The sequence below is a fragment of the Phymastichus coffea genome, unplaced genomic scaffold, assembly GCF_024137745.1.
Source record: "Phymastichus coffea isolate CEN01 unplaced genomic scaffold, Cenicafe_Pcof_1.1 PCOF00084, whole genome shotgun sequence".
Classification (NCBI taxonomy): Eukaryota; Metazoa; Arthropoda; class Insecta; order Hymenoptera; family Eulophidae; genus Phymastichus; species Phymastichus coffea.
Genome location: NW_026706895.1, coordinates 1,117,287 through 1,144,373, shown reverse-complemented (window position 1 = coordinate 1,144,373; position 27,087 = coordinate 1,117,287). Strand labels below are relative to the sequence as shown.

The window sequence follows — 27,087 nt, the reverse complement described above, 5'->3', positions numbered from 1 at the left end:
GGATTTTCGGGGGTGGGCGGGGAACGGCGTCGGCGTCGTTGGGGCGCGGGCGTGCTATATATGACGTCATCCCGGAGTAGGTCGCCACGCACTCAGCTGACGAGCGAGGGGTCAGAGCACACAGCCGCCCGATTCAGCAGCGCTCGTCCCGCAGACTCGGCACTATTCCCAGCCGCGCACGCACGCCGCACACTTCGACGACCGTCCTGCCAGCTTGGCGCGCACTTTTCCGACGACCAGCCGCTGCAGCTGCGCCGCACGCATCTCGCTCCGATCTCCTCGTAAGTGCGTCCGCAACTTCCTCGCCGCTTGCTCGCCTCTCGTTCGCTTCCTACGACTATGCTTGTACTTATTGCACTTCGTCGATTGGCGCTCTCGCCTATTGCATCTACGCGCATTACGCTATTTACAAACACGACGGATGTTTTGCGCGATAAGCGTTTCACTTTTATTTTACGTGTCAATGGCTATGTCGCATCTTCTTTCCCAACTTGGTTGTTTTAAAGATTAGTCGTATTATTTTTTTGGCAGATTAGTCAGATTATGACTGTTGAAAAGTCTACGATTTAGCGAATGTCGATGGCCTCGATCGCGTACACCTGCATTCGAGAGACCTTCGCGAACGTCACGCGCACTTTTCGCGGTTACGCATTTGCCCCCCTGCCCCGCTTTTTCTCTCTGCAGCTCTTGAAATATTTCTTCATTCCGAGTAGCATCATCCGAGCGCGGCGGATTGCGGCTTTTGATAATCGATCGGTCGCGTGGAAATTCTCCAGGCGCCCGTCGCGCAATCGCCTCGCTCGAGCGCAGAGCCGCGGCGCAAGTATAAATCAACGCGGAAGCTGCGACTGACAAAGGCATCGCGGTGGCGATGACGTCGTGGCGCGCTTCGCGAATTTTCCACGTGGGCGACGCGAGCGTCGACCCGCCCGCGCGCGCGTACGACTTCGATAAGGTGCTTTGCGTAACTGTCCCGACCACGGATTAAACGGCTTCTCTCGTTCGCTTCGACTAATTGCTGGCCTTTTCGGCTATTTCTGTTGGCGCCGATCGCCGATAAATTGCGCTCGTGACGAGTTGCACCGGTATTTTTAGCGCGCGCGCCGTGTTTGCCTTGCTGGCTCAACGTTCGGCGATTGTGTAATTTTCTGACATCAATGTAGTTCGTGTCTCTGTCGAATTTTCCTTATCAGGAGGAAAGCTACTGATTTTTTTTTTTTTTTTTTTTTTTCTTAATTAAATAACGATTGTTCAAAGTCAAATATTTAATGTTGGCTCGTTGAAAAATTTATGAGCCGTAATAGACTCGATATGAATGTTATTTCATATCAGCGAAATCGAATTTATCGAAATTTAACATTGAAATTGGCATGTTTTTATGGTTGCAGGTATATCGAACGGCATTAATCGAAAATGGCGGATTCCTTGGAACACATGCCCAAGCAGGAGACCATCAGGCTCCGCGAGCAGTTAATCGGGTAAGTCCTCCAAATATTTGTTCGCGCGCGCGCTCTCTATCGGCAATTGCCTATGATGGACGCGCGCGCGCAAACGTCCTCGTTCGTTGGTAATTGTTGAGAGCACTTATCTTCGCGAGTAATCCCAGGCCGTCGGCATCGGCCAATCTTCGGAATCCAGTGGAGGCCTAGTGGTGAAGCTTCGGGCCTAATCCCTGCCGCGTGGCTCGACTCGAAGCGTATTAGCCGCCGACGCCTGATCGTATCGTTACCGCGCCCACGCGTGGAGGCTCCGTCTTCTACGTACCGATTGCCGACTCTCTGAAATGCCCACTTGTCAAACTTGCGAAATTGTAAATAATGATTACTCGACAAATCTTCTTGCTACTTTTACGTTCGTTACCGATTATTCCGAGAAAAACCATGGGGAGATAAGCATGTTTGTTAGATCTTGTTATTGAATCTTGCCGGCGGAAGTTGTAACAGATAGAGCCTTTCGTGCGATTGTGGGTGATATGTGAAATATTCGAAGAAAACGGCAATGATCATTATCCATTTCAGTCGCGCGCCTATCCATTTTCTTCGTTCTTGCTCGCGTACAATGTTGCGAAACGCAATTTGCGTATTCGATATGTCTTCTTTATAATTCAAGCATTGTCGATGTATCTTTAATGGAGCTCAAAATCAAACTAACATATTGTTACGTAAATTTACCGTCGTAATAGTCGTTTAGCACTAATTGGAAGAATTGTCAATCGTTTATTTCATGGCCAATTTTCGGGCCGTGTCAAATTAACTTAGAGCTAGCATAATTGTCTCAATCAGAGACATGATCTAGATTCGACTGGGGATTGCTGCGCATTTTCATTAAATAGCTAGTTTTCGTCGGATTATAAAGCTTTTGGGCGCTGTTTCATTGCTTTTGCCAGTGAGTGGGAACAACGTGAAACAATGATATGAAATTCCAAGCTAAGCACTATTTTTCACTTAATAAAAAAGCGTTTCTTCGAAAGCGCAAAGTGTTTATGTATGATATGTACAAAAAAAAGAGAATACCTTGAAATCGCCAACGTATTAACACAATCGTTCAAAAAGTAGATTATCCAATACTCGTTGCTGGTACATTAATATTTGACATTGACAAACACGAAATAATTAGAGGTACACGCGAAGACGTTACATGACAACAATATTATTATTTGCAGCAGTCCCTCGTAATCTCCGTAATTAAAATATTTAATTAAACTTAATTGAAAGCGGCCGAATTGTGCCTTCTTCGCGAAGTGTCTACCTGGCGCGTAAAAGGAGAGGAAAAAATGTCGCACAATGAGGGCTCGCGGCAGATTTTACGGAGAAGAGAGGAAGCTCGCGCTCGGAAACGATCTCCTAACTAGAAAGACCCTCTGCTAAATTTAGCGAGGCGGCGTAATTAAAGTCGAAAGGTCGCCCGCGGATATAGCGCCGGGGGAAAATTAAACGGCGAGACGCCGTTGGGATGCGAATTCCCGTTTTTCGCCGACGCGCCCGCTCATTTCATTGTTCCTAATCTTTCGGCGTCCCCTCGGATGATTTATTAAAGTGCCGTGGTTGCTTGCCGTCTTTGCAGGGAGTCGTGCACGCTCTTCTACAAGTCAAACCCATTGAAGATCGTGAGGGGCAGGGCGCAGTACATGTACGACGAGAAGGGCGAAGAGTACCTCGACTGCATCAACAACGTTGCGCACGGTGAGTACTCGACTTTTTCAACTGAACAGCTTCTTTGTGATCGGCGTTATTGATTGCTCTGCTCGCGATAACCGTGACGAGCGAATTGCATCAGCTTTCCGATCACGTGGTCGACTCGTTTTTGTTCGACCTACTCATGCGAGATAATGCCTATATAATTTCGTCTTATCAGCGCCGCGCACACAATAGAACTTTTTTTCTTTCTAAGCCGTCGTCTCGCACGTTTTTATTTCTCAAGACGTTAGACATGCATGCGTTCCGCAAACAAGGACGGCCTCATTTCGGCCGCGATCCGCGATAATTTTTCGATTTCTTTTTATCGACGAGCAGCGAATGAAATCTTAATCTGCTGTCTGTTTTTGTTTTCTAGTTGGCCACTGTCATCCGACCGTGGTGAAAGCCGGCCAAGATCAGATGGCCACGTTGTCGACCAACATGCGTTTCTTGCATGACAACATCGTGATCTCCGCGCGTCGACTCACCTCGTCGTTGCCGGAAAAGCTGTCGGTGTGCTTCTTCGTCAACTCGGGTAGCGAGGCCAACGATCTCGCTTTGCGCCTCGCTCACACGCACACCGGCAACAAGGACGTCGTCTGCATCGACCAGTAAGTTTCCTCGCGACCCTTCTTCTCCCTTATTCTTTTCTAGCAATGCACATCGGAACGCCACTTGGTTGCATCGAGGATACGCTAACTTTGGTCGTCGCGTCGCTGCAGCTGTTTTCTTCTTTCTTTTCGAGTGACAATTTTGAACGCGCAGTGTTTAAATAGCAAGCGCCTCATCGATATTCATGGTCAAGTTAGCGAATCGACGATCCTAGTGTTTGCCTCGCGAAAGCTTGCTAGTCTCTCGGACAAGTCGTTGAGCTCGAGCGAGTTGGGTGATACGTTGCCCTCACGAGTACGTAAAACTCGCACCACAGGTTCAACGGCCAAGTCACGTTCGGCTTCACTCGCCGCACTTATTCGACTTACGCTAGATGCCCTTTGCCTAGGATGTGTTTCTGTGGTCTCCGTTCTGCCTCAAGCTTTAAAGCTTTTTTTTTTATTTTGCTTTACACTGATACAAGAGCTTTATTTTCTTCAGCTTGATACTTTTTACCTTTTATTTTGGTGACGAATACTCATCGCTTTATTATTATTTCTATGTTAGTTCTATTTATAGAAACTAAGTCGTATTGTCATATGCTAATATTGAATGTTTCGGATCATACCCTTTTAACTACAAGGTAATAAACTGTTGTACTGATATACAATCTCTGAAATCATAATAAAATATTCTTGTTTTTCTTGTATTTTTTTTTAATATTGAGACAATTTGCAAGTGGATACATCTTTGAATTAAAAATTTTTTAAATATTGCTAATTCATTAATCATACGTTTAAAGTGAAATATATAGTGAAATAAAAGTCTATTTGATGATGATCAGGTATCATCCGAAATGCGCTTGAGTAATTTCTAAGCCGTGTAGGACAAAATTCCAAAGTCATTCATTCCGTCCAATCTAAAGATCGATATAATCAATGACTGATGGATCATGTATTGTTGTTCAAAGGTAGCCTTCGCTCGAAGACCAAATATTAACGGGTGTGTTCACCTGGACCCCATGGTTTGATTTAAAACAATTGAATACCATCTGTTGAACAATTTATCATTCTTAGTTGTATTCAGAGGTCAGTTTTATTAATCCACACGGTCTACTTTTGCTTGTTTACAGCGTGTCAATGGTCATTTAACAATGCATCGGCATGGATCGCATATTGAAAAATATAATCATGAGATGCGAAATTGGAATCAACGAGTGGCTTCTATCGAGACCTTATGATCATCGTGCATCATTGATCGATCATCGTCGATAAAAAGCTTATGTCATTTTAGGTGACACTGGACGAAGATGTATGTGATGTATAATGAAACAAAAAACAAAGCGTTTCGTTGGAAAATTTTTGCTTATGTTCTCTATGAATCGATAGTTTCACGAGGATCTGACTGGAATTATTTTTGAGGCTTAAACGAACGTTACATCGATTAAGGATATTTAGTAGATTATTTACATTTTTATGAAACATTTTTCAGCGCTTCTCAAAATTGTTATTTTTTTAATTTATAAACCTCAAACATCGAGTTATCTTTCATTTCAAACAAAATTATCTTGAGTTCCGTGATTTCGTTGTGAAATTGTTTGAATTTCTCAAATATTACATGTAGCTCAATTTAAAAAGAATCTACCTCAAACTTTGTATACCTCCATTGAAAGCTTTGTGATGGAAAAATTTGCATTACTAGGAAATTTGAAAATCGCATAAGTTTTCCATCAATGCAAATTTTTCAATACTTCACAGAAAGTTATAAAGTCGAAGGAATGTAATCGTCGTTCCTACTGACTATTTCGATCAAAATCATCAAACATCAATTGCGCGTTTGATGAATATTTATTACGTGTACAAATTTTGAGTTTGATAAGTCAAAATATTTGCTGAATATTATTCTTGGCTAAAAATATTCCCAATGGGAAGTTATTATAAATTAATAGTAGAAATATGGGAAATTCATTCATAATATCTGATGAAAATAACTTTCTTCATTTTTAGATTGACAAAAAGGTTTTAAAATAAAAGAATGAATTTGTGAGTTTGTTACAGCGGACAACTTTTAATTGACCTTTTATACAAATATTTCAGGATTATATCGACAAAATTTTGATTACAATTTTTAAATGGAAAATTGAGTTATTTTTAGAACATTTAATAATTAGTCATTTTTATTTGTGATTGTAGCGCTTATCACGGACACTTGACCTCGATGATTGATATATCTCCCTACAAGTTCAAGCACATGGAAAGTGGAAAGAAGGAGCACGTGCACGTTGTACGTACTATACTCAAATAGCTAACTTGACAAAATTTATTTCGAAAATAAGTTGAATGTGATTGATACTTGCTGCCTAGCAATAGATTTATTTTTTCCTTACAAACTAATGAATAGATTAAGTAATCTTGATCAGACAAGTGCATTTGGTGGATAAAAAAGATTATCAATGAAATTGTTTTCTTGCAGGCTCCGTGTCCGGATATCTACCGTGGCATATACCGTGATGATGTGTATGCCAATGAAGATCTTGGTGTGAAATATGCTGATGACGTGAAAAAGATTTGCGACGAAGTAACGGCCAAAGGCCGAGGCGTCAGCGCTTTCATCGCCGAGAGTCTCATGTCTGTGGGTGGACAGATTTTACCTCCTGACAACTACTTCAAGAACGTCTACAAGTAAGCTTCAGTTTTTTTTCTTACTATTATAATCGTTACTTCAAATATTACGTTCGTTTTGAACGCTACAGAGGTACACTGCGTATCTGTAAGCTTTCGTCTATGATAATTGTCTCATATTTTCAATGACGAATCCCAGTATTTTAATAAAATTGTAATCATAAATTGCGTTCTAGGCATATTCGTGAAGCTGGTGGCATTTGCATTGCCGATGAAGTCCAAGTCGGTTTTGGCCGTGTCGGCAGCCACATGTGGGCTTTCCAATTGTACGGCGAAGAACTTGTCCCAGACATCGTGACCGTCGGTAAACCAATGGGCAACGGACACCCTGTTGCTGCGGTTATTACCACTCCAGAAATTGCGCGCAGCTTCCGCGACACTGGAATAGAGTATTTCAATACGGTAAATTTTTATTATATTCTCTCGTTTTTGATGAACTTGGCATTTCGTGAATTTACTAAATATAATTGCAGTATGGCGGTAATCCTGTGTCTTGCGCCGTGGCAAATGCCGTCATGGAAGTAATCGAACGTGAGAACCTCCTAGAAAACGCATTGAAAGTGGGCAACCATTTGATGTCTGAGTTAGAGAAGTTGGCTAAACGACGACCGATCATTGGTGACATTCGAGGCGTCGGTCTTTTCATCGGCATCGAGTTGGTCCTCGATCGTAAACTTCGCACTCCAGCCATTGCTGAGGCTAAATACGTAGTTTACAGAATGAAGGAGGAAAAAATTATCGTGAGCAGTGAAGGGCCGGACTACAACATACTCAAGCTTAAACCTCCCATGGTTTTCAGCATTGACAACGCTAATCACTTTGTTGCTAAGCTTGATGACATTCTACAAGAGGTTGAAACGAGAGAAGAAGTGCAGGTAATTTATATAATTACTTTTTTAACTAGACGTATCACGCTCGCTGTCGATTTTATTTCATTTATTGGAATTTAAATTCGATGTTGTGTCGAAATCGAACATTTGAACTTTGAGAAGAGTGCATCGAATATAATCTATTAATAGTGAATCAACGATAGTTTAATTGGGGCACAATCGAACCGTATTGCTTCGACTATAGATGATAAATTTTATCTGTTATTAGATATTTCAAAGAGTTCATTGAGTTTCTCAATTCATTTGTTATCAGCAATTTGATGAATCTTAAGTTTAGAATAATTATTCGTGGCGTCAATTCAGGAGCACAAGTCGTGCAATGTGTTACTGTATTAATTTTATTAATTTTCAGTTTATTGACTTTTAAAAACTAAATGATATTAATGTTTTATTTACTTTAATCATTCTAATTGTTTTATGTTATAGCCCCAGACCCGGACAACGGCAATCATCAAAGCTGTCATTACACCACTGCAAATGGACATGGAACAAAATACTGTTACAGCTAATGTTAATTCGGTTCTCCTTAAATCGAATTAATTTATTAGAAATCATAATTAATTTTAAGTACAATGAGGAATCGATTGACTTTTTTGAGTATTATGTTTGTAAAATATTATTTCAGTATAATGAGCGACCATGGGAACAACTGAAACATTTGTACATAAATAATGTAAATAGAAATGAAATTTAGTAATAAGTGAATCTATTAATTTGTTCATTGTTTCTATAATTATCTGTTATAGTAAGTGTTAAATTAAGTTAAATAATATTGCATAATGTATAAGATTTATGTTAAATAATGTTGTGTCCGTAGAATTATGTATTTTATTCTAGATTTTATTCCATTAGAATTAATTTTTGTAATATGTTATGATTTTGACTGATTCAAGAGATACTGAAATAAAATATCTATATTCTACTTTCCTAATGTAAAAACACACTTTTTAAATAAATATATCAACTGTAAATTGAACATACTCGTTGAAAATTAAATTTATTACTTCCCCTTGAATCTTCCACAACAAAATAAAGAAATAAGTAATTCTTTAGAAGTAGTTTTTTAAGAAATTACATATTAGTAAAATAAATTCATTCCGTTTACTTTATTTCCAATATACCGTTATCTTTATCGTTACATATAAATTGATATTATTTTTTCAATGGTGATTATTTTCGTTGAAATAATAAAGAAATTCATATATTCCAATTCTATACATTTGATAAATCATGCTCGTAAATGATAATTAAAATCAATCATTAGTTCAAACTTTTAATTAAAAATCATGATACCGATTGCTTTTATTTATCTTTGCAAGCTTTCAGCTGCGATTAGCATATCGAGTATTTTATTTAAGCTATTAAATGTAAAATTGAGTATTCTCATAAGTGCATAATACGGTAATAGTAGTTTAGCAAAATATGTTTTTCAAAAGTATTAAAAAAATAACTTACTTCAAAAAGTTGCAACGTTATTTTTTTTATATAAATTATACGAAAAAGTAAATTATGTGCTGTACCGAAAGATATATAAAAATAATTCAACAATATTATAGCGCTTGAAAAAGTTTACGATAATATTTTTATATTAAAAAACCGTATAATTATAAATTACTTAATTTTCTTTGTACGAATCTGAGGTTCTGACATTTTGGTAACTTTAATTTTTAGTTTTATTAACAGTGTGCCCATGCATCAAATAAAATTTTATAATAGATACTTAAAGTTTAGTATCCGCAAAATCTATTACAATTTTTTCAAATTTAAACATCAATATCATATCTTCATTACATTTCCGAGATATATTTCTTGGCGGGTCAACATTATTTGCTCAATAGAGAACTTTTACCAATCACTTTTATAATAATAACGAAAAAAGTTATTTAAAAAATACTTATTATTTAATATTTAAAAAATAACTTAAAAAGAAGTTATTTCAAAAATTTGGGGATAAAGCAATTAACATTCAGTCATTATGGAGCGATACAAGTGTGATAGAAAGATACGGCTTGCCAGTTTTCAAAAAGTGAATGTGAAGATATTGCTATAAAATATGAATGAACGTTGGATTTTTTCTTAAATTCATTGAGTAATGATCAAACTATTTTCTGTTATTAAATGGCGGAGTTTATTGGAAACACGTTTGGTTTTTTAAATAACCGTTGATGACTAGAATTACGATAAAAAAATGTACAACTTTGTTTCAGACGTCAACATATGTAGTTGAGAGGAAAAAATATCTAATTAGATACGTAGTATACGACCTCTGACCAAATGTTCTATAGATATATACTTGTATATGAGCCAAGGAAGAAGCTGCGCAAGCGTTAAATCATGTTTATGAAAAAATATTTACACGTGAAGTAATGCTGGTACAGCACTTAGAAACTTTGCGATAATGTGATGAAATTACATACTAACTATGAAGCGGTTTGAGGAATCGCTGATTTAGCATTAGTACTATCAGCGTTAGACTCTAATGGAATTCCTTGGGCTATAAATTAGATCAAATATTCTCAATTGTCTATTCTGAGCCGAAAAGCGCTGAGAAATAAGATGGTTTGGTCTTCTGTTCTTTTGTTGCTCCTCGGTAAGTTCTCAAAAATAAAATTTGAAATACTTCAACTTCTTTGTAAGTTCTAAATTCACTTTCATTTTATTTAAACATTAAAATTAAAATTGATATTTCAAAATATTAAATACAATTTAAATAAAAGAAAATATGTCACTGTAAGTTTTATACTTAATGTATTTCGAATATTATAGTTGGGGCAACATTCGCCAACAATCAGAATGCCTGGGACGAGGGAAAGCAATACACTTACAATGTAAGAAGTCGAACGCTGGCTGCATTCCATCAGCAATCAAAACAGTTCACTGGTATACTCATCAAAGCTAAGCTGACAGTTCAGCCAAATGGACCAAATACTCTACGGGCTAAAATTTTACAACCACGTTATTCCCAAATTCATACGCGTCTCGAAAACGGTTGGGAGTCAGAGATTCCACGTGAACTAATGAACATGCAGAATCTACCTCTTAGCGAAAAGCCGTTCGAGATCAAGACTAAGAATGGCATTATTCTTGACCTTATTGTCAGCAAAGATGTACCAACTTGGGAAGTTAATATGCTTAAGAGTGTAGTTAGTCAACTGAACATCGATACTCAGGGAGAAAATGCTTTGCACTCAGAGCATAACCAGCTTCCTGAAGGTAGCCAGCCTTATGCTCTGTACAAAACTATGGAAGACTCCGTCACCGGCAAATGTGAAGTTGTTTACGACATCTCGCCACTGCCAAAACAGATGCTTCAAAGCAAACCTGAATTGGCTCCTCTACCAGAGCTTCGCAAAAATAGTGACTTAATCAATATCATGAAAACTAAAAATTACACAAACTGTAATCAACGAGTAAGCTACCACTTTGGGATTGACAGGCGTAACAACTGGGAACCCGGCAGCAATGATAACTCTAAATATCTTTCTGTGAGTATAATTACAATTCATAAGCTACCATTGGTATTTTCTTTTATCTATTTATCTAATAACTGATGTGTATGCATTGAATTAACAGAGATCCACCCTCAGTCGCGTTGTTATTTCTGGAAATTTAAGAAAATACACCATTCAATCATCTGTCACTATTAACAAAGTAACTCACAGTGCCGATCTGTACGAAAATGAGCAAGGTATTGTTGCCAGCAAAATGAATTTGACTTTGTATGAAGTTAAAGAGATTTCTGAGCGAATCTCTGCACCATCCAATCCCGAATCCACCGGTAACTTGATCTACAGCTATAACAATCCTTTTGGAAAACCAAATTCTCGCCGACCAAATCAACCCAATCAACTTTGGAATTCCAAACACGAGCATCAAAATCCTAGAATGAACCAGGATAAAAGACATCATGGTCAAAACTTCGACGAATCGCTTGACGATTCAAACGAGAGCGTATACGATAACGAGGAACAAACCTACCTTGAACCAAAACCCAAATTGACGGAGCCACCTAAAAATCCCATGAGTGTATTTTTCATTGGAAACCAAGGAAACTCCGTCCAACAAAACAACAAAATTGACGTTGTAAAAACAACCAAGGATATGGCCCAAGAAATCGGTAATGAAATCCAGCAATCCGACAACATGTTCAACGAAGAAACTCTTGAAAAATACACTATTTTGACTAGATTAATTCGTACTATGAACGCTGAACAAATCGCTCAGGTACAGAGAGAACTCTATGAGCCAAAACAAGAGTTGTCTAGCCAGCTTAACACTAACAATCAAGACCAAACCACTCGTAGAATAGCCTGGGTTGCCTTCCGCGACGCTGTTGCTAAAGCTGGTACTGGCCCTGCTTTAATTAATGTCAAACAATGGATCCAGAACAAACAGATCTCTGGTAATGAAGCTGCTGAAATCGTTGATGCTGTAGCTCAATCTGCACGAATTCCTACACCGGAATATGTCGAAGCATTTTTCGTAAGTATGTCCGGCCAAAAGATGAAAATGCATTGATATATACAACTCAATAGCAAATCACTTATTTCCAACTAGGAACTGCTTAAACTCCCACAAAGCGAGGAGCAGCGACGTCTGCATGATACCTCAGTTATCGCTTTTGCCGATCTTATTCGTCACGCTACCGTTGATAAACGCAGTGAGCATAATCGTTATCCTGTGCACGTTTTTGGAAGATTGTTCACTAAAAAGAACCATAATGATGTACATGAAAAATACATTCCTTACATTGCTGACAAGTTGAGAAAGGCTGTTGACAATGGTGATAGTGAAAAAATTCAACTCTATTCGGTAGCTCTCGGTCGAGTCGCTGACCCCCGAATTCTGTCGGTTCTCGAGCCTTATCTTGAAGGACAAAGGCAAGTGTCGCCCTACCAACGTTATATCATGGTTCTTTCCTTGAACGGACTTGCCGTTAGTTATCCTAAAGTAGCTCGTTCAGTGCTCTACAAGATTTATTCCAATAATGCTGACAATTATGAAATTCGTGTCGCCGCTGTTTACCTACTTATGTTGACCAATCCGCCAGCAAGTATGCTCCAAAGGATGGCTGAGTACACAAATTATGACAGCAACAAGCACGTCAACTCTGCCGTCAAATCAACCATTCAATCGCTTGCTCTTCAAGAAGGCAGTGAGAATCGTGATCTATTTAACGCTGCCAGGGCTGCTCAGCCTCTTTTGACGTCTGAAATTTTCGGAGAACAATTTTCAAGATCTGTTTACTACAGGCTTAACGATCCAGTCACTCAGTCTGGATTATCTGTTGAAGCCAATTATATTGGCAGCGACGACAGTATTTTGCCAAAAGGAGTGTACGCTAATGTCAGTCCGACTTACAAAGGTCTCAAATTATCCAGTTTTGAGGCCGGAGCTACCGTTTCCAGCATACGCAATCTCTTAAACTTTGTGCAAACACACATCTTAAAGCAAAATCAAAAGGAGAAGGCCGATATTCGGAAAGATCAAGAGAAGAAATACTCACCTGAACAGATTTCTAAGTTGCTGGATATCCATGGCGATGCACCCAACCAAATTGAAGGACTTTTGTTTGGCAACAGTAAAATTGGAAACTATCTTCTTTCTTTCGATAACCACACTATAGATAAAATTCCTGAAGGTAAGAAATAATTATCAATCGTAAGTTATAATATTTCTGAAATTTGTTATCAGATATGAAAAATTTTTTGCAATTAAAATTATAGAGCTCAAATATTTGTACAGTCAATTAAGAAATGGAAAATCTTACGAATCGACAAGGCTCAACAACTATGAAGTGACTATCAGTTTCCCTACGGAAACTGGTTTCCCATTCCAGTTTAATCTTAGAACTCCTTCAGTTGCACATATTGAAGGATACAGCAAACTCACGAACGAAGAATTAGATAATGAATCCTTTAGTCCAAAATTAGTTACTCTCAACGGTAAACTTAAATTGCTATTTGGTATGGAAGTCCAGAAGAGATTGGGATTCGTAACACCCTTTGAGCATCAAGAATACATAGTAGGTGTTGACAGAAATATGCAAATTCATGTGCCTATTCGTGGCGAAGTACACTTCGACAAACAGAAATGTGAAACTCGAGTAACTATTCAACCTAATGAAGACATTCCTGAATTCAAATTTCTTCAATACAAAACCCAACCTTTCACCTCAAAGCATGATATTCTAAACATGGAACCTGTTAAGAAAGATCAGAACACTCATATCATTCATAAAGACCGCACTACTCAATCACAGATGTTATTCAGTGATATGAACAACAAAGAAGCCGTAAAATTTAACTGGGAAAGACAAACTTGGAATTCACAAGAAGAAAACCAAAGGCGTGAAAACAAACAACATAATGACCGTGTGGCTATACATAAACTCTCGCAATCGTTGATGGAAATGTCTTATGGTAAACAACAGAGCGATGCTGAGTATGAGAAATACTCGGTAAAACTATCTCCAAGCACCGACATGAAGGTAGAAATGAAATTATCTTACGACCATCTGATCACCGAAAACAACAATGAAATTGAGGATTACGAAAGCTGGGTACCAGAGGCTAAAGCTCCTCGTCTAGACAAAAGTCTCAATGATGCTGAGCGCAAGCAGAAACTTATGAGAGAAGCTGCTAAAGATATCAATTCTGCCAAAGCTGGCGCTCTCAATTTAAATCTTAAAATCAGTGGAGGCCTGCAGGCTTCTTTGGACGTCACTGCTGCTGGTGCATTCAGTAACAACGACCCTAAATCTCGTGCTATGCTTTATGCTCTTGTCACAAAAGGAAATCATGAATACTATTTGTCAATTGGTATGGAGGGCAAAGTACCAAATGTAAAGTCGATGGATTACGAACAAACACTAAAAAATAACAAACCTAAAGAATTTAAAGCAGTTCTATATTTAGGGCAATTAAACGATGGCAATGGAGCAAGTGTTATGAAACTCAAAATCCAAGGAAAAGCTAAACAAACTGAAGAACGCAAAAGTGCTATCCGCCAATCTCGCGATGCTCAAGAATGCAAGAAAGAGGAGAACCAAAGTGGTAATAAATTGGGTAATTCTTGCCAAGAAGCTAATAAGCGCGCTCAATATGTCAATTTTGGAGAATTGACCCTTAAATTGGAGGATAACGACAAACTTAGCGAGGCTATCTTAAACTCCTTGACTGATGCAGAACAGTATCTTGGATACGCCGTTGACGTTGATATACAAAGAAAACTTGATTTGAAATCATCTAAAAACGAAATCAAGATGTATTTGGAAATATCGCCCAATGATGAAATGGCTAATCTAGCGATAACGACTCATAGAGGAAAATTAGAGATCAACAACATCAAAATAATGCAAAGCTATAACAAAAATAACGGCAACGTTAAGGACACCAGAAATAAAAAAGATCCTGACACTGATTTGTATATGAGAGGTAAATAAAAATTGGTAAATACCATTATAAAACTTAAATTTAATGAAAGATTTTTTACTTGCAGCTGTATGCAGTCTTGATAAATCTGAGGTGAAAACTTTCGATAACAAACGTTATTCACTAAGACTCGGACAATGCTGGCACGTTGCTCTGACCACCTTTCCTATGAATAACGCTGACATCCCTAACAACCAGCTAGAAATTCCAGAAAAGATGCACGTTACTGTTCTGACCAAGGAAGATGAAAATGGTATGAAGAAATTGAAGGTTACTCTTGGAGATAAAGAGATTCAACTTTTGGCAACCTCACCTCGTCAAATCCGTGCTGAAATAAACGGCAAACTTATTGAACTTTCGCACAAAAAGACCTATCAAGGAAAGCAAATTGACAAGATTACTTTCGAACTTTTCAAACTTGAAGATGGAACCGCTAAAATTATCTCCGATAAATATGACATCAAGATTTTGTTTGACGGAACTCACGCTCAAATTAAGGTAAATATTTTACCTAGTATGAAAATTTTGAAAAATACGTTCTATAAGTATTACTTTTACATATATAGGCTGGTGAAAAATATCGTAAATCTGTTCGTGGTCTCTGTGGTAACAACGATGGTGAGCCAGAGAACGATCTAAAGACTCCCAAAGGATGCACACTTCAACGCCCGGAAGAATTTGCTGCCATCTATGCTCTTACGCAAGACGGTACTTGCCAAGGGCCAGCTCTTAAAAATGCTCAAAAGGCTGAAGATTCTGAATGTACATACGAGAAGGTTCGTGCAGGAAACATCATCAGTGAGCAAGAAGCTGGGCGTGAACATTCTTTCAAGAGTAGAAAGAGCAATGAAGAGAATGAAAATGGCCATTGTACACGACATCGAACATTGGTTACCAAAACTGACAATCAAATTTGCTTCTCTCTTCGCCCAGTTCCCAAGTGCTCACCTGGATGCTCAGCCGAAGGCGAGAGGAACGTTAACATTTACTTCCACTGCGTTCGCAGAACTGGTACCTCTGAAAGAGTTGCTGAACGCATCGAAAAGGGTGCCAATCCTGATCTTAGTCAGAAAACTGCATCCAAGACCGAAAAGCATCGCATTCCTTTATTCTGCAAGGCTTAAATCGCATTAGTTATGTATAGTAGTGAATGTAAATAACTTAATAAATAAAAAAAATATTTTTTATTGTAATAAATAATATTTTTGTTTTTAAAGCCCCACATATATTAAAAAAGAGAATCAATTCATATTAAGTACTTTTTATAAGTTGTGGCTTTTGATCTAAAATATTTTTTTGAGTTTTAAAAATTTATAAATAAATATAATGTTGAAAAATCAATTAGTACTGCCAAAATGAATTTATCTATGTAAAAATGTTTTGATTAAAATAGTTTGTTCATATTTAAGTTTTTATACACCACTTTAATTAATAATACCAAAGCACGACCTTTAATAGGATCAATTAGTTTTAATAAATTTAATTTTTAACATTCTTATGAATGTTTGAAAATTTTCTTTTTTCGTCTGAGTTTTTTCTAAATTTCTAACTCAAAAATATGTTATTTGGTATACATGTAATTTTTTCCGCACAAAAAATTAATGAATTATTATACTGTCTTAAAATTGTGATATCTTTGTGGTATTTCATTGCTAGATCTTTTATTTATGTAACCTTCAGAGTGTCCTAGAAACAGGAAGTTCGTCAACATCCGCGAATCACGTTTTAATAACGTAATTTGTCTATAGCTGGTGCAGTTTCTCAATTCCAATCGCAATTTCACAGTTGCAGAAGTGATTGAAGAGAAGGTGCATACCATGAATACGAACTTACAGTAAAAGGTAACACATTAGAATGGAGAGACTTCTTTTTATTTACACTAAATTGGAAATTTTAATAAAATTAAAAGTAAATAATACTATTTTATGAGACAGTATATACTCAGACTTCAACTAAACTAAGTGTTTAAAAAACGAACAGTTTTCATAAATGAAACTAAAAATATTTGATAAGTTTTGTTCGGCTTTTACTCTATATTATCAAAAATACATAAGGTGTGTAAAGAAAAGGAATGGGAAAAGGTGTGCGCAATAAATAGATGATTGCTTCCGATTATAACACAACTACGGCTTTAATTAAATGATAACAGGTAAATAAGTAGCACTTATCCGGCATAAAAACCCCAGTCATAAGTGGGGAAGAGTCCTTTAAGTACTAATTTTACAATAACTAATGATAGATAAAGAAAGAGAGAGCTAAGACGCGGGAGGCTGTTAGCGGCTCGCTGAGCCTGTACATATATATATATATATACGCGGTGAATGGCCATTCAAGAAAAATTCGCTTACCCCATGGACATCAATTCTGGTATGATAGGAGGGAGGGTGCTCTTCCAAACACACAAACACACACGGACGCGCCACAGCCCCGACGTCTCGGACACACCAAACTGTGGCATCGACTAAGTTGCCGATCTGATGGGCAGAGATAGATCATGGTAGCACCCTAGAGACACTACGTAGTCCTCTGCCTACGTGGTCAGCCCCATTGATTTGATGCCACTGATTCACAGACACCTCGACTCCTAGACAGCGCACGCAAACACTCTCGATCGCACAATATAGTTGCAGAAGGTGGAAAGTGTATGCCACGCACAGAAAAGACGCACGGAAAATTCCTCCCTACTCCTTAGGCCCAGTACCACGGGCAGATCCTAGTTCGGCGATTAAGAGGGTGGTAGAGCTCCGCGCGAAGTCCATTGGCTACATGCGGGTGGTCACGGCTCGCCACTTTTTATCGTGCGTGCCCTTGAACAACTAGTGTCGTTCCTCTAGACAATTTAGTTTCCCCAAAACATGCTGAGACCAAGAATGGTTTGACATCCACGTGTTCTTCAGCTTTCACAATTTGGGAAAAACAACCCCAAAGAAACTATGTTAGACTGTATAACGATGTTGGAAAGTAACTCGGATTGTTTGAATAGGCGGAGTCCAGATGCGATATGATTTATTCCAGAGAACGCGCAAACTGTCCTAAACTCTTGCGACACTCGGATTTGACAGCTTTGTGAAGGCTAACATAACCATAATGGAATAAAATATGGCCCATTAATGACCCTCTGCTTAGCTTACGCTCTCTGGATGCCTCTCTCACGTCTTCACGCACAAACACACACACACACACGCACAATGCCGATCGGCATCACCCTGAGATCGACCTGTATTTCTAGTTCATGTAGAAATTTTTCTGAAGAAATTTTCCGAAAAGTACGACTTGGGCACATTCTCAAATCCCGGCCGCTTGCAAGTTAATCTGCATATCTGTGGAAGCACGTTTTTTGTCCATTGCACGCCTCGTGTTAAAAACGTACTCAACTGCTGTGCGGAACACTCGCAAAAAAAGGAGCGGAAAGTGATTTGATGACTGAAAACCTAAGCGACCATCGAGTGATTATAAAAACCAGGTGGCTGTAAATAAAAAAAAAACAAGAGAGGATATTCTACTGACCACTTCGGGTAGACAGCGCAAACTGGCGTCGCACCACTCTCCCGAATTATCAATTGTACCCCCCTAATGGGCCTTAGAAAGTAGGGTGGTGACTCTCGTCTTCCTGCTGGAAAAGCGGAGGATGCGAAAACAGTTTCTCTCGGAAAATCGACGAGTTCGGTACTCTCACTAACCACTCTCTCGTGTTTAGTAGCGTAGGCAGGAATCAATTTTCAACTTGAAGAGATGATATTCAAAACAATAATAGCTGGATATATTTACTTTAAGTGTGCGAAATCCTAATTCTATGTAACAGTTAGATTTTACGCAATCAGCGTTTAAACAAATTCATGTGAAATTTTCCGGTGCTTCTCCAGTCGAAACGGCAAGTTTAATTTCAATTTTAAAAACAGTTTCTAAAAGTAGATGTTTTCAGCTTCAAAATGTATATTTTGGCTATGAAAAAAAATATATAAAATAGACCAGAAACGACGCGGAAGTCCGACGTTTTCGGCTGAGCGCATTGAAATAGTCAAGTGGTGGAGATACGCGCATATATAGTAATACATGCGTCGCGTTTGTGGCATGAGTAAATTTTTATTCAATTAGATTAATGTGCTTACGATTGCTTGAATAATTTTATATTGATTTTTTTGTGTCAATGACTGAGCAGTTCACAATGACCGTTAGTGTCGCTTCACTTTCCATTCAAATGTTGGAATATAGCTGAATACGGCTTACTGTGATGGAAGAAAAGAAGAGAGCAGAAGAGAGAGAGAGAGAGAGAGAGAGAGAGAGAGATCAGTAAATTTGCTAAAATAGTCACAAAATAATCACAGATAATCCAAAAACGACATGCTATACGCTACGCATGTATTACTATATAGACGCGTATCTTCTTGCTATATTTTGTATTCTCAACCAGGATCCTATTGTTATTATTATTGAAATTCAATAGAATGGCCATTCAACGTGTGTATGCCTGTGTGAAGGCTAATCAAACCTAAACTATTATCATCGTTCCAATTACTTTCTGTGGCGTTTGTTATAATTAATTCATGTTTAATTTAGTTTGTATTAATTTGTCGGTATTTAAATAGCTTTTTACCAACATGAGTCTGTAACTTTTTAAGCTTTGCTAGATACTAGTTTTCTTTTTGTTCTTCTTTCATTAACTAAACTATTAGTTAAATATCAGGAGACTTATTTTTATCATTATTTATATTAATTTTATTATATACTATTCAAAGTAAACATATGCATCATATGAAAACGGCACGTGCTGATAATAGAAGTAAAATTTTGAAATCAGTTTTCATGAAACTAAAAGATTATACCATATGTTTATTGTTTTTATCAGTTTGAAGCAGTTATTGGTCACTCAGTAGATCATTGAAGCCTGGCCTCTTGAACTGTGTCTCGTACTTGTTATCTTAGTAAGAGCTGTGAGTATTGACATGAGAATATCTCTAGATTTTATAAAAATATTTTACACGCGAAATGTATAGCATCACTTTGTGTATTAAAATTGAGAAAATATTAATGGTAAATATCTCGTTATTTTTTGCCGAATGAGAATCTTTAATTTTCATCTAAATAGTTTGATCTACGGCCGCAGTTATAAATACTTGACAAGTTTTCCAAGCTGCGTATTCCACACTGATTCACGACACGGAACAAAATGCAGCGATTTTCTATCACTGTGCTGCTCCTTGGTAATTATTACTTTTTATATATCTTTAAATAATTACCTTATTATTTGTTTTTTGTTCTTTTAGTTTGAAACTTTTCGATTGAAATATTACATATATTTCATAAACAAAGAATTCATGACGTTATTTTTACCCTAAAATTTATCTTTATTGTTTTTATGTTTTTTAAACTCTTTACGTATTTTATTTTGGTAAATTATTAAAATATATTTAAAGTAATTACATGAATCATTTATTAAAATATTCGTTAATTAAATAAATAATTTAAATTTATTTCAGTAGGAGCCGTGTTTGTTCAATCGTCTCATGGATGGGAAGATGGAAAAGAATATACTTACAAAATCAAAAGTCGTACTTTGGCCTCATTCAACGAATATACTAAACAATTCAGTGGCATTGTGATGACAGGTCAATTTATAATTCAATCTAGTGCACCAGGGATTCTTCGAGCAAAAATCTTTCATGCACGATACTCTCCTATCCATTCGAAATTGGATGATGGGTGGGAGTCGAGAATTCCAGAAGATAATATGACAATGCAGAATTTCCCTATCAGCGACAAGCCTTTTGAAATTAAGATAAAAAGAGGTGTTGTGAAGGATCTTCTCGTTGATAAAAGTCTTGCCACTTGGGAAGTCAATATATTGAAATCTATCGTTGGACAACTTCAGGTCGACACCCAGGGTGAGAACGCTGAAAAATTAAAAAACAATCAGTTCCCGGATGACAAGCAGCCTCATACAACGTATAAGACTATGGAAGACTCTGTTGGAGGGAAATGCGAAGTTGTATATGATATTTCACCTCTACCAGCGCATACATTGCAAGATAAACCTGAATTGGCACCTATGCCCGAACTTCGTGGAGATGGAGACATTATTTCGGTTGTTAAGAGTAAGAACTACACTAAGTGTGCTCAACGAGTAAGCTTTCACTTTGGTGTTAATGGGCGCAATAATTGGGAACCTGGAAGTGGAAAATATTTATCCGTATGTTTTCAAATATTTTAGCATTAAATAAATAAATTTTATATAACTTCATAATATATTCTTGCAATTTTCAGAGATCTTCTGTCAGCCGTATAATTATATCTGGAGATGTAAGGAAATACACTATTCAATCATCCGTGACTTCAAACAAAGTTATTGTCAATCCTGATCTTGGTAAAGATCAACAGGGAACTGTTTCCAGCAAAATTGAATTGATATTGCATAAAATCAATGCCATTCAAGATAAAATATCAGCTCTCTCCGATATTGAATCAACTGGAAACTTGGTTTACGATTACAACAACCCATTTGAAAAAGAATCCCTACGTCACTCAAGTCATTCAAACAGCGATGTAAAGAATGATACAAATAAGGAACATTGGCGTGACAACGATGATTTATATGAAATCAACACAGAGGCATACAGCAGCGAAGAGCTGGACAATGATATACAGCCAGAACCAACAATGACCCAGCCACCTCAAAATCCAATGCTTCCATTTTTCATTGGTGACCATGGTCATTCAATCAGGATTAATGAAAAGCTCAATGTTGTAAAATCCGCTAAGTCTATTGCTCAAGAAATCGGAAGTGATATGGTTCATCCTGACGTTATGCCAGACGAAGATACTTTAGAAAAATTCACCATTCTTTCAAGACTCGTACGTTTGATGAACGCTGAAGAAATCGACGAAGTTCAACGCGAATTGTACAGGCCACCTCTATCTATCAATGAGCCAGACCTAGGCAGCCAAGAACAGAGAGTTCATAGAAATACTTGGATGGCTTTCCGCGATGCCGTGGCGCAAGCAGGCACGGGTCCATCTCTTCTCAACATCAAGAAGTGGGTTCAAGAAAAGAAAATTAAAGACGATGAAGCAGCCAAGGTTATCGACGCCATTGCTAAATCAACGCGTACACCCACACCTGCGTATATGGAGACATTCTTTGTAAGTACAAACAAGAATTTTTATTTTTTTTTGTATCAATAGTAATTTAAAGCAGCAATCAATACCAATTTATTTCTATTTATTAGGAAATGCTCAAGTTGAATGAAGTAATTGATCCACCAGTCGTTTTTGATAATGCTCATCAATCGTATGCTGATCTTATACGTCATGCTATTGTAAATAAGAAGAGTGCACATAATCGTTATCCAGTGCATACTTTTGGAAAGTTCTACAACAAGAATATCCACAATTTACATTATAAATATTTTCCTTATATGGTTGCTCAACTTCAAGATGGTTTCGAGAGAAAAGACAGTATAAAAATCCAAGTTCTCATCAGTGCCATTGGTAGAACCGGACATCCAAGAATTTTTTCTTTGTTCGAACCATACATCGAAGGAAAAAAAGAAGCCTCTCCTTATGAACGGTTTTTTATGGTTATATCAATGGATAGACTAACTTCTAGTTATCCAAAAACAGTTCGCTCTGTTCTCTATAAAATTTACTCGAATACTGCTGACCATTACGAAATTCGTACTGCCGCTGTGTATCTCTTGATGAAGACAAATCCTCCAGCAAGCATGCTTCAGAGAATGGCAGATTTTACCAATTACGACAGTAGTAAGCAGGTCAACTCTGCGGTAAAATCATCAATTGAATCACTTGCCCAACTTAAAGATACTGAAAAACAAAATCTTGCCGATGCTGCAAGGACTGCTTTACCTTTGTTGACTCGAGAAAACTATGGCCCACAATATTCAAGAGCTGTTTTCAGTTATAACAAAGATTCAATAAGTCATTCTGGGCACTCTTTAGAAGCTTATTACATTGGCAGCGACGATAGTATTATTCCAAAAGGTGTTGCCATCACTATTTCTCCTATACAAGGTGGTTTGAAAATGCCTAAAATTCAAGTAACAGGAGCTGTCTCGAAAATACGAGATCTCCTAGATTCATTGCAGAAACAGCTGGGCCTGAAAGATAAGAATTCTTTAAAAGCCGAACAAAAGAAATATTCCTCAGAAAACATTGCTAAGATTTTAGGAATTAATGGAGATAAAGCAGAGTTGCTCGAAGGCTTCATGTCTTTCAGTGATGCCACTGACTCCGTATTTTTCTCTTATTCTGACAGACAAACCGGAAATTCAGGAGAACAACTTGATAACTTGGTAGTCGATCTTCCGGAAAGTTAGTATTTTATTTTTAGTTTTATTTTAATACTGAAAAATATTTAATAAAATTTTAATTGCAGAACTCAGACGTCTCCAGAAAGATTTGACAAAAGGAGTTAATTATGATAAGACTAGTATGTTAAACAGTATAGTTACCATGAGTTTTCCAACCGAAACCGGTTATCCCCTTACTTTTGATCTTAAGGTTCCAAGAATTTCGAAAGTAATCGGACAGTGTCAAGCTCAGATCGAAACTGACCACGAAAATCAATCTACCGAACCTAAATCTGTTACTATAACTGCAAAAGTATCCTTGACCCATGGAATCAAAGTTCAAAAACGCCTTAGCTTTGTAACACCTTTCGAAAATCAGCAGTACATAGCTGGTGTTGACAAAAGCGTACAATTTCATTTACCCATTGAAGCGGAAGTTGAATATAACAACAAAAAAAAAGAATTTCGTCTGAAGATTCAACCAAACAACGAGGAGCCGAATTTTAAGCTCGTTCAAACAAAAATTGAACCGTTTACTTCCAAACACGATATTCTTGATCTCAAACCAGTATCTACAGATAAAAACACTCTTGTAATTGAAAAGGAGAATTCTCCACCTCTATTTGTTTTTAGTGAAGATAACAAACAAAGCGTGCAATTCCATTGGAAAAGACCAGAGAATATATTGGTCACTTCTGAAACTTCTGCACTTAAAGAGGCAATAAGAGACATGGCTGCTTCCAATATGGCTCGCGCTGTTACTTCAATATATATCACCAGTACAAAAGAAAACACCGAATATCAAAGTTATTGGGTGAAACTTTCACCCAGTAATAACTTAAGCGTAGAAATGAAAATATCTTACGATCATCTATTCAAAGACCAGGATTCGTTCAATGAGGAGAATGAAAAGCCAAAGGGTAGAGCTCCTCGTCTCGAGAAAAATATGAACGAGGTAGAACGTAAACAGAAATTGTTGAGAGACGCTTCAAGGAGCATCAATTTCGCTAAAGCTGATGCTCTCGATGTCAGTTTCAAGCTCAACGGTGAATTACATACCTCTGCCAATTTTACCATAGCTGCTGCTAAAAGTAATGTTGATGGGAAAACTCGTACTCTCGTGTACGCCGCAGCGAAGGTACCCAACAAAGATGAATACTTCTTGTCTGCTAGATTTGAGAGCAACAGCCCTAATTTCAAAACCATGTATTACGAAGAGACTCTGAAGGCGATCACTCAACACGAACTTGACGGACAAATAAAGTACGGTAGGAGAGATAATGAAAGCAGTGCCGACATTTTTTATCTGAATGGCAAGGTAAGACAAACTGAAGAACGCAAAGATCAGATTAGACAATCTCGTCAAGCACAAGAGTGCTCTAAAGAGGCAAATCGCAGTGGGAACACATTGACAGCAGCCTGTCAAAAAGCTAATGAACGAGCTAGTATGTTCGATGCTGGTGATTTCATAATAGCTTACGAAAACGGATCACTGGTGGACACGATAAGCATGAATGCAATGAATCACGCAGGATATGTAAGTCCGATGGGCATCGTAATAAATAGGTATAAAAAAGGTGAAAAAAGTAAGGTCAAGATTGGGTTCAAAGTCTCTCCAAACGATGAGTCAGTTGATTTCAGCATTACAACTCCTGTTGGACAAATCACTGTGTCAGATGTAAAAATGCCTCACACTCATCGTTCTGACGATGAAAATACTGAATTTGAAAAAGAAAAGGAAAGCTTTGAAACAGTTACGGTTCCTATCTGTAAGTATTTAGTTTAGCAAAATCCAATATTATTCATATTAATATTTCGACAAATCTTATTTCATTTGTTACAGCTAGTTGTGCTTTAGACAAAACTCAAGTTAAAACATTCGACAATCATCGCTTTAATACGCAGCTTGGTCAGTGCTGGCACGTGGCCATGACTCCTTCTCCTAAGAATGATTACTTTAACCAAGGACAACACAAAAACATTCCAGAAGACAGACACTTTACAATTGTGATTCGTGACAATGAACATGCTCACAAAGACTTGATTATCACTTTAGGAGATAAGGAAATCGAGCTTTTTTCATACGGTAGTCGTAAGATCGAAGTTAACGTTAATGGTGACAAGATCAATATATCAAAGAATCATAGCTACCAAGAAAACAAAAACCAACAAATTGTTATAGAGATCTTTGAGCTTCCAGACAAGTCTATCAAGCTCGTATCCAAGAAATATGAAATCGAGGTTATTTACGATGGTTCCCGCGCTATTATCAAGGTACTAATAATTTTTATAAATTGAAGCATATAAAATAGCTTATATAAGTGAAAGTCTAAGATTATATTATTCATTATTGCAGGCTGGAGATAAATACCGTGCCTCAGTTCGTGGTCTTTGTGGCGATTACGACGGCGAATCGGAAAACGATCAAAAGACACCGAAAGGCTGTCTTTTGGAGGCGCCTGAAGAATTTTCTGCCACCTATGCTTTCATCAATGACAAGCATTGCTTAGGTCCAGCTCGCGAGAATGCTGATAAGGCCAAGCAATCAGAATGCGTTCACGAGAATGTTCAACCTGGAAACGTAATCAGTGACAAGGAAGCTGGACGCAAATATCGCAACAGCAGCGATGAGATTGACAGCAGCAGTGAAGATGCAAGTTGCACGGAGCGTCGCACGATGGTCAGCAGATCCGCGAGTGAGATCTGTTTCTCCGTACAACCTGTGCGCACGTGTATGTCTGGTTGTTATTCTACAGGCCAAAATAATCAAGATGTCGCATTCCATTGCGTTCGTAGATCTAGAACTTCTGAAAGAATTGCCAATCGCATCGAGAAGGGCGCTAACCCTGATCTTTCTCAAAAGAAGATTTCCAAGACCGAGAATCGTATGATCCCTATCGGCTGCAGAGCGTAAAAACGAAATTTTATAAATGAAAGAAAATATATTTATATAATTCCACGCAGGAATGCGCATTAAATATTTGTAAATTTAATGCGCATTATTAATAAATATATTAATAAAAATAAATGATTATCTTTTTATACTATTATTAGAATTATTTGCACTAAAGATGACAAAAAATCGCATTGAAAATGAAAATCCTAAAACATTTTCTAGTAAAGACATTCAAATTGACGAGATTACGCTAAGGCTAACTGAAAATTCAAATGAACCACACCAGTTCATTAAATGAGAGGTTCAAACTTTTTAGAACTCGTTAGTAAATTCAAATTTCATTAATCATAAAATCCGCGGCTGGAAACTTTGGGAAAGTTGACGCGAGTAAACAAGCTGCAAAGAAGGCTAGGCTCAGATCTGCGGGTGTAGAGAAGCTTCATAAACTACTAATTAAAAAGGAGAGAATTTTGAGAGGGCCAAAATCAATTTAAACAGAGCCACTTCTTGATCCGCGCCTCAAGCTTGCATTAGCTGCCCTTAGGGTTACGCGAGTTCTCCATCCATACGCTTCTCTTGTTAGACTTTGAAGGTAGTGGCAAATACAATGATCAAGAAAGAAAACAGTTAGCTGACCAAAGAAAAAAGTGGCTTTGTCTGTAGCTAGATTGCATGAAATCCAAGGGATCTTTGCCTTTACCCGCAGGGTATTGCCTAAGAAAAGAAAGGCGAGAACGCCAAGTTGGAGGAAAGTAAGAAGCTTACGGCGAGGCACGAGTATTATGAAACGAAGGTACTTTTAAATCTTTGACTTATGTTTTACGTTCAGATGAACTTATTACTTTCATGTAAAAAATATATTTAATGCTACCAATTGCTTATTTAAATTCAGCATACAGTAATAAAAAATAACATGCATTTATAAAGTTCTAATGTTAATTTGAACAAATCATAAATTTATTTTTATTTTTGACAATAAATCCATCGATGAATTTTGTTTGTACATGATACTTTGAAAAGTAAAAAAGGCTTCAGATATAATAACGGGTGGTTTTTCAACTTCGCTGTCTATGATATATTGCGATGAAATCGTTGGTGTATTAAATTTTATACCAAC

At 37.5% G+C, this 27,087-nt stretch overlaps 3 protein-coding genes across 3 annotated transcripts; all 3 read left to right on the top strand.

The window, feature by feature from the left end:
• Positions 1-73: 73 nt before the first annotated feature.
• On the top strand, positions 74-8,308 carry LOC131668847 (5-phosphohydroxy-L-lysine phospho-lyase). The gene is made up of 9 exons (XM_058943309.1): positions 74-281; positions 1,389-1,478; positions 3,064-3,182; positions 3,553-3,787; positions 5,960-6,050; positions 6,240-6,448; positions 6,625-6,850; positions 6,922-7,323; positions 7,765-8,308. The coding sequence occupies exons 2-9, from the start codon at positions 1,414-1,416 to the stop codon at positions 7,876-7,878; spliced, it is 1,461 nt and encodes a 486-aa protein (XP_058799292.1). The 5' UTR covers positions 74-281; positions 1,389-1,413; the 3' UTR covers positions 7,879-8,308.
• Positions 8,309-9,894: 1,586 nt separating this feature from the next.
• LOC131668876 (vitellogenin-like) lies at positions 9,895-15,908 on the top strand. The gene is made up of 7 exons (XM_058943345.1): positions 9,895-9,928; positions 10,105-10,823; positions 10,912-11,820; positions 11,896-12,979; positions 13,065-14,774; positions 14,839-15,269; positions 15,338-15,908. The coding sequence occupies exons 1-7, from the start codon at positions 9,895-9,897 to the stop codon at positions 15,893-15,895; spliced, it is 5,445 nt and encodes a 1,814-aa protein (XP_058799328.1). The 3' UTR covers positions 15,896-15,908.
• Positions 15,909-19,933: 4,025 nt separating this feature from the next.
• Positions 19,934-26,040, top strand: LOC131668877 (vitellogenin-like). The gene is made up of 7 exons (XM_058943346.1): positions 19,934-19,972; positions 20,249-20,958; positions 21,033-21,908; positions 21,995-23,096; positions 23,161-24,843; positions 24,918-25,348; positions 25,431-26,040. The coding sequence occupies exons 1-7, from the start codon at positions 19,939-19,941 to the stop codon at positions 25,986-25,988; spliced, it is 5,394 nt and encodes a 1,797-aa protein (XP_058799329.1). The 5' UTR covers positions 19,934-19,938; the 3' UTR covers positions 25,989-26,040.
• The last annotated feature ends 1,047 nt before the right edge of the window (positions 26,041-27,087 follow it).

Coding starts and splice junctions, on each gene's coding strand:
- LOC131668847 (XM_058943309.1), top strand. CDS start 1,414: ATGGCGGATTCCTTGGAACACATGCCCAAGCAGGAGACCATCAGGCTC. Junction 3,788..5,959: donor GACGTCGTCTGCATCGACCA/GTAAGTTTCCTC, acceptor TTGTGATTGTAG/CGCTTATCACGGACACTTGA. Junction 7,324..7,764: donor AAACGAGAGAAGAAGTGCAG/GTAATTTATATA, acceptor TTTATGTTATAG/CCCCAGACCCGGACAACGGC.
- LOC131668877 (XM_058943346.1), top strand. CDS start 19,939: ATGCAGCGATTTTCTATCACTGTGCTGCTCCTTG. Junction 20,959..21,032: donor GAAGTGGAAAATATTTATCC/GTATGTTTTCAA, acceptor TGCAATTTTCAG/AGATCTTCTGTCAGCCGTAT. Junction 25,349..25,430: donor GTTCCCGCGCTATTATCAAG/GTACTAATAATT, acceptor TCATTATTGCAG/GCTGGAGATAAATACCGTGC.
- LOC131668876 (XM_058943345.1), top strand. CDS start 9,895: ATGGTTTGGTCTTCTGTTCTTTTGTTGCTCCTCG. Junction 10,824..10,911: donor ATAACTCTAAATATCTTTCT/GTGAGTATAATT, acceptor TTGAATTAACAG/AGATCCACCCTCAGTCGCGT. Junction 11,821..11,895: donor AATATGTCGAAGCATTTTTC/GTAAGTATGTCC, acceptor ATTTCCAACTAG/GAACTGCTTAAACTCCCACA.